Raw genomic sequence first — 7,633 nt, forward strand, 5'->3', positions numbered from 1 at the left:
TTAGTATCTGAAATTTAAATCCAGGTACTATAATGATCTTTCAATCTTTTTTGGTATTGAGTCAATAAATAAAATGTTGAAATAGCTCTGATTTACTGCGCTAGACACATGGCTAAATAATGTTGTTTTGTTGTTACCCTTAAACAAGGCAAAACCAAGATTGTTCTGAAAAATGATAAGTGATAAAATGATTTGGAGTCTAAACACCAATATGATATCTATAACTGAATTTTGGAGACAAAAATAATAAATTTTGAATTTAAAAGACTAACTAAAAGATAGAATTTGTAAATTTGATAAACCAATTTGGAGATTCAGTCCAAACACATAGTATGTGAACTTCCATATTTGGCATTGGCCCAAAGAGGAACAACAAAGACCGGGTATTGAATGAGGCCCGCGTGGCCCATTCTGCCACAAATACGAACCTTCATCACTCGTATCGGTTTCTCTTGTTCCCGTCCATTTACATCTCATAGGCATAGCATCCTCGTAACAACGAAAAATCCCCCCACCTTAACCTCGTTTCTGTTGTTGTTGATAATGGAAGACAGTGAGAGGAGAAGAAGGCACACACTTGTTGTGAGGAAACCATGCTTTGGGCTCCCAACAGGTTGCCCACAATGCTTGTCAGCTTTCATCTATCTCAAGCTCTCCAAATTCCCCTTCACCTTGGACTTCCACCTTAACTACCCTGATTCTGGTAACCATTCCCTTCTTTTCTTCTTGTCTTTTTCTTTTCATGCTTGATATTTTAGATTTGTGTTTCAAGTTAGATAGAAGAAAGGAATTGTTAAATTAGTATTATAGAATATACCCTTTGTTTGTATTATTCCAAAGTTTTGGACTTTTAACTATTTGACTTTGTTTGAGGCTCTTGGGGGTGTCACTCATTCATACCCATTTGATAAATTTCTTATCTTTTGTTTGTGTTTCTGTTCTTTCTGTAGCAATTTGGTAATTTGAGTTTGCTGTTTGTTTTGTTGTGTGGTTTTATTGGTGGTTAGAACAAATTCCTTACTTTGAGGCTGGTGATTCTGTGGTATACAATGATGTGAAGGATGGGATCATTGAGGGCTTAAAGAAGGAGGAAGGAGTTGGTGATTTGGATGATGGTGTTTCATCACTGCCAGAGTGGATACCAACCAAGGTGATGCTCACAACTTGGCTTGCCGATGCGCTCGAGTACGAGCTTTGGGTGGGGTGTGATAGTTCGTCTGCTTATAGCATCTATTACTTCGATCTTCCATGGCCTATTGGGAAGGTCTTGTTTTGGAAGAAAGCTCATTGGGTGAAGCAGAAACATGGCATAACTAAAGACAATGGTGAGGTGAAGGAGGAAGAGGTCAGTTTCACCTTAAACTTCTTAAATTCGAGTCCAATCTTTGTCATAAAGTTGCATATTTATGTGTCATATGCAATACTCGCTTTTGTATTTGTGCGACATAGAGTATACGCTTTCCCTTAGATTTTTGTATTCAAATGCAGCTGTTGTTGATCAACAGATTTATGGGAGAGCTAACTCTGCATATGATGCTTTGTCAATGTGGTTAGGGGATGAGAACTACTTATTTCAAAACAGGTGACTCCTCTGGCTGTGTTATATATATGTAATTATCTTTCTTGGTGCAATATATGGTGAGATTTTGGTTTCTTATTTGAGAGGAAGTTTTGATTTTTGATAACCTCTAAATATGTTTTATTCTGTATATGCAGGTCATCAAGCATGGATGCTATTTTTCTTTCACATGCATTAGTCGTTCTTCATGCTTTGCCCGTGAGTTATATTATCACTTATACCATGCCTTTTTTATATTTGTCAAAAGACAACTGTGGATGCACATGACACTAATGGAAACTTGGGTTATACTGATCGATAAAAAATCAATGAACAATCACGACAGAGGTATAAGAGGGAAAACTATGGCCAATCACATAATCAAACTTAGTAAAGTAATTTAAATTTTAGCAAACGTCCAGAAAACTAATGTCGGAAGGTGGGTACCTACTCGAGTTCAAAAGTTCTAGGGAAATTTGATTGCGGCATTACTGTCTATGTACACAATATACTCTGGTTGCTGAGTTTTATGACTGCAGAGACTTTTATTCAGAATATGAGTAAATTTTCTTTTTGGCTGGCTATTGAACAAAGAAGTAAATTTCACTAGTAGTGTTTTATTAATAACAGTGAAAGATACTTTTAAAATTTAGCAGGGTATTTCTTTCAGTATATTTTGTCTAGTATAAGTTTGGCGATTTTATTTCACAATGTAGCAAACAGATATATTATTGTGTTTATTTGATGATTTCCAATATCATAGAGACAAGAAAATCTTGACCGTCCTGTTGCGACTTGGCTGCATGTATTAAACAGCATTATTATCAGAAACCAAATAATTTTATAAAAGTTCAGTTGGAACTTGGAATAATGTATTTTCTCTTGTTTTCTCCTTTCCAACTTTCTTTAATTGGACTATACCTGTATCTTACTGTTGCATTCATAATACTTTACTGCCCAACAATCCCTATGATAAATAATTTATTGTCATATTCTTGTTGCTAGTCTACTGAAAATATATAAATTTTCTTAAGTTTGATAGAAAACTGCAATCTCAAATAATGCCTGAATCTTGAAGCATGTCTTCTTCTATCCTGCTTACTGTGTGTTACATTCTTGAATATTTCAGTCATGCATCTTATTTTGCAATGTTTAGCTCAGTTTTCAACTACAAAACATTGCTTATTCAATTGTCACAATCAAATTAAGGGTGTTATTGGAAAAATTAATTAATCTTGATATTTTAAAACAGACAATTATTCTGAGGCATCAATTTATTTATTATTTTTTATTTTCGGACTGATATTTTGAAATTGAAGGAGTATATAGGGAGTAAAGTTAATGTTAAAAAGAGTTCATCTAGAAAGCACTTAAACTTTGGTAAAAGGCAATATGTGAGAAGATGCATGAAAATGTCACTAGAAAAGAAAAGTTCTAAATTAGGAGCAATGCATATAAAATTAGCAACTTAAGACATCTATTGCTGAGGTGATGAAAAAAGGGATATTGTGATCCTCTGCACTATAGTTTCACATAATTCATGGCTACTCTATGTTTTCCTTAATCCACTTACTTTCTCCTCAGCTAAGTTTATTCTAGTTGTGTAGCTTATTGCTTACTAAAACCACTAAGAATCTTCATTTTGAGGAAAGCAATTTAACTTTGTTTCCTGGTTTTAACGTACAATTAGGAATCATCGACGCTGCGCATGAAGTTTTCGGAACACACTAATTTAGTGAGATATGTGCAACAACATAAGAGAGAACTTATAGAAGCCGGTACATCCCCTTCCTATGATCCATCTTTCAGTTCAGATGCGCCATCATGGGCTTCCAGAGCGCATTCAACTTCAAGTAAGATGTTTTCTGGATTTTATCTTTTCAGTCTATGCGGATAAATAAGTTTTATAAGAATTCTGTTACAATACCATGATGTGAAGGGGGAAAAGTTGTTTTATTTGCTACTTTGAGGCCTGTTACAATACCATGATGTGAAGGGGGAAAAGTTGTTTTATTTGCTACTTTGAGGCCTCATCCTTAGACGTACCTTACTAAGTAAGGAGTACACTCCTTTATTAATTGAACAAATTTTAATTCTCTATTTATTATATTTTAGATCAATCATTTAGATTTAGAGTTTAGGATTTAGGGTTTAGAATTTTAGATTTAGAATTCCGAATTTAGGGTTTAGAATTTATAATTTAAGGTTCAGTATTTAGGATTTAGGGTTTAGGATTTAGGGAGTGCTATACTCCTTATTTTCTCCGGAACTCATTAGCATTTGCCTACTTTGAGCTATGATATTCTTGTCATTCTTAATTAGTGAACTTTGATTATTGAAACTTTGGTTCTTCCCTGCTAGGTTCAAAGGCCAAGAGCAAACAGAAAAGCAAAAGAGAGGAAACAAAGGAGGAGAAAACCTTCAGAAGAAGGGCCAAATATTTTGTGGTAGCACAGCTGGTTGCAGTTGTTCTTTTCCTCAGCATCATGTCTGGATATGGTGGTGGTGATGGCGAGATAGACGATGATGGTACCGGCTACGATCTTGACGATTGAAACAAACTGCATTCATTAGTTTGCTGTTGTTCTTACTTCTTAATAACAAAGTTACAGAGCCTGGGATCTGTTCTTCTGTTAGTAAGATGCAAATTAAAAGAAAAATGCCTCCCAAGGTGAAAGAAGCTCCACATGCGAAAGTTGTAACTTCATCGCCATCTTTGCTATAGTATCTGCCACCGTGTTTGCATCTCTCATAATCAAACGAAAGTCAACCCGCCAATTCCAATGCATGATATCTCTTATTTTGAGCACCAGTGGATCAATAAATCCAAAACCATTTTGAGTAATAAGATTAAATGCTTCCACACAATCCGTCTCACAAATAACATCTCGTTGACCCACATCCCAAGTTAAGAGATATCCTCTCCAAATAGCAAACAATTCTCCTTGAAGAATACTATTACTCTCAATTATTCCCAAACACCCTCTTTGCCAGCTCCCATTACAATCTCTAATAACACAAGCAAAACCAACACTATCACCCGAATCAAAATAACTAGCATCACAATTAATCTTAAAAGTACCAATGGATGGGGGATTCCAAAAACCATTTAGAGTAGAGGGAAGGGACATACGTTGTAATTCAAAGATATTCCTAAATTCCTTTTCTGAAGTTAATGCCAGACAAATTACTTTTTTCGGAGGTCAAGTTTCATCGGGATTAAAGATGTCATTATTCCTTGCTCGCCATATCCACCAAAATCTCGAAAAGAACTTGAACGGATGCTCTCTGCTATGATACAAGAACCAGTTCTTCAAATCCAAAGGATGACAAAAAATATCCAACCTATGCCAGACAAGCTGAGCTTTGGGACAATCCCGAATACAATGTAAAACCGATTCCTGGCTAGAAAGACATCTTGGACACTTATCCGATGACGACATCCCTCTTTTAAAGCGAAAACTTGCAGTAGGAAGAGCCTCCTTAAGACACAACCAAGCCAAAAATTTATGCTTTTCCGGAACAAGCTGGCGCCAAAGCCAAAGCCAATTCTCCCGCTCCTCCCAACCAAACAGCTGCTTACACAACTACAAGTAATCATTGCGAGAGTTATAGACTTTGGCAGCAGACCCACTCCAATACCAACCCACTTCCGGACCTGCTTGTTCATCTGGATTGTAAGAAAGAATATTATCTTTCAGATTTTGAGATAAAGGAGAATAAAGAGTATCCAAATGCCACCTACCAACCGACCAAATATCCTGTATCCGGAGATTCGAATCAGAAATGTGAACATAATCGATCTCATTAGATAACCATCCTTCTTTCCTCCAGCTAGAAAATCAAAAATTCTGGTTCAAATCTCCAATACACCAAGCAAACCCATCCTTCAACACTTCCCAAGCCTTGCAAAGACACCTCCATTCAGACGACTCCCATTCCAAAGAATAGATAAGGAAGAAACAGTGACACAATTCATAATCAAATTAAGTGTAGGAATAGGAAAACCAAAGCTTTTAAGGGTATGAGCTAAAAACCTTCAGTCAACTCTGTCATAAGCTTTCTCCAAATCAATCTTAAATGTCAGTGTGCCTTTCTTTGATTTAGTCTTCTTCATAAAGTGGAGGACTTCTTGGGCAATAATGATGTTGTCAGGAGTTCCTCGTCCCGGAATAAATCCTCCTTGAAGCGGGCCAACAATCTCCGCAAGATGAGGACGAAGCCTATTAACAAGGACCTTCGTGATGATCTTTTAAATATTCATGAGAAAATTTGACTTCATTAAAATCACCAAGAACAATCCAAGGTCCTTGAAAAACCATGGATTGTGCAACAAGATAATCCCAAAGGAGAACCCTTTTATTAAATTGAGGACTTCCATAAATACCACTACACCTCCAAATTAAATTATCAAAGTGAACCTCAACAGTAACACCCTTATCAAAAGCATCAATGAACTTACAACAAACACCCTTCATAGAGGATAGAAACCAAATACCTCCCTTATGCCCCTCTGCTTCTACTATACCAACAAAGTGATACCCCAATCTTTCCCAGAATAATTTTAAATGCTGAAAAGGAGAGTGAGTTTCAATCACAATAAAGAAAACAGGTCTAAATTTCCTAACAAGTTCCTTGCAATGCACACGGGCTAACTTATTAGAAGCACCCCTAATATTCCAAACAATCATATTTAAACTATCCATAAATAATAGGGACAGAATAAATAAGAACATAAAACTCTAAACAGAATCACCAACCTCAATAGGTGGTTTGTCCTGCGGTACTGGCACACTCTGATCCTCAATAATTGCCACCTTCGGACCTCCTGACATTGCACCTGCCATGCTTCCATCTACTAAGGTTTCCTCCATTGTGCCACCATTTTTATCAACTGGCGAGTTCTGCAAGGAGGAAGGCCGAGGATGCTTCCGTAGAGAAATTCCACGACGTGCAGGAGTTCTGCGTGATGGAGATGGCGCAATTTCATAGACCTTGGATGGCTTTTCTAACCCCTCTCGAGAAGAACCCTCCTTAACACCGGATACACACCCACCCACGCTCTCCCCCTTATCTCTTCTGATGGCATGGCCATCTTCCTCACTGTGTTTCACCCTCAACCGTTCGCCCCCGCTCTCTCCTTCTCTCATTCTCCTTGAGTACGGAGTACGTAAGAGTGTTTGTATAAATAGATTGTTGTTTTGAGTAGCATCCATAATTTGCATGCAATGGAAAAAACGCAAAATAACTTTCCATCCAAATGGGATTTTCGGTTTCTTAGGTAATGATTGTTTCCAGAGACGGGAAGAATTGTGTTTGGTGGCCAGATGGAAACTAAAATTTTAGTTTTTTCAATATTTTCAAAAAGTGTAGACCTAAAGGATTGAAATTTTTGAAGATGGAGAGTAAATTTTAATAATACTTTTTTTAATAACTAAAGATATTTTAGTAAATATTTTTTTTTATTTTTATATTTATTTTGAATTAAATAAGATACTAAGACATAATTTAGTTCTATGTATTTTACACTAAACATAATACAGAAACTAAAATTTAGATTTAGTCATCTTTATGTTTTAATCGTTTTTTTAGTCTCAGTCTCTTAGGAGGCGTTTGGAAAAGAGAGAGACTGAGATTGAGAGATAGATACTGAAATAAGTCTCAGTATTGTGTTTGGTGTAAAGTGGGAGTATTGTGTTTGGTGTAAAGTGAGAGGCAGAGACTAAAATAAGAATAAATCTCTAATTTAATTTGTATAAAGGATAAAGTTGGAATTAATTAATTGAAATAGGGGTATTTTAGGTATAAAATATTATTAAAATTTTAGTCTCAATTTTCAAAAATTTCAGTCTCCTGTGTCCCTACTTTTTAGAAGTATTAAAATACTGAAATTTTGGAGATAGAGACTGAAATTTTAGTACTAGTCTCTGGGCCAACAAACATAATACTGAATTCCAATCTTTTAGTCTCTGTCCCAATAACTCAAAACAAACGCTAAAATTTAGGTTAAAATTATTTTTTTCAAAAAATAATTACTTAAATTAATAAGATGCTAAAGATAAAGTTTGGAATGGC

At 35.8% G+C, this 7,633-nt stretch overlaps 1 protein-coding gene across 1 annotated transcript; it reads left to right on the plus strand.

Annotated features, from left to right (window-relative positions):
- Positions 431–4,194, plus strand: LOC107639191 (mitochondrial outer membrane import complex protein METAXIN). The gene is made up of 6 exons (XM_016342638.2): positions 431–703; positions 1,008–1,345; positions 1,506–1,582; positions 1,717–1,777; positions 3,249–3,411; positions 3,920–4,194. Exons 1-6 carry the CDS (start codon positions 544–546, stop codon positions 4,111–4,113), a joined length of 993 nt encoding a protein of 330 aa, XP_016198124.1. The 5' UTR covers positions 431–543; the 3' UTR covers positions 4,114–4,194.

The sequence above is a fragment of the Arachis ipaensis genome, chromosome B04 (genome assembly GCF_000816755.2).
Source record: "Arachis ipaensis cultivar K30076 chromosome B04, Araip1.1, whole genome shotgun sequence".
NCBI classification, from domain to species: domain Eukaryota; kingdom Viridiplantae; phylum Streptophyta; class Magnoliopsida; order Fabales; family Fabaceae; genus Arachis; species Arachis ipaensis.

Bases quoted from the DNA above. Each gene is read 5' to 3' on its own strand.
- LOC107639191 (XM_016342638.2), top strand. From the start codon at position 544: ATGGAAGACAGTGAGAGGAGAAGAAGGCACACACTTGTTGTGAGGAAA. The intron at 704-1,007 runs GTAACCATTCCC...ATTGGTGGTTAG, and splicing joins CCTTAACTACCCTGATTCTG to AACAAATTCCTTACTTTGAG. The intron at 1,583-1,716 runs GTGACTCCTCTG...CTGTATATGCAG, and splicing joins AACTACTTATTTCAAAACAG to GTCATCAAGCATGGATGCTA.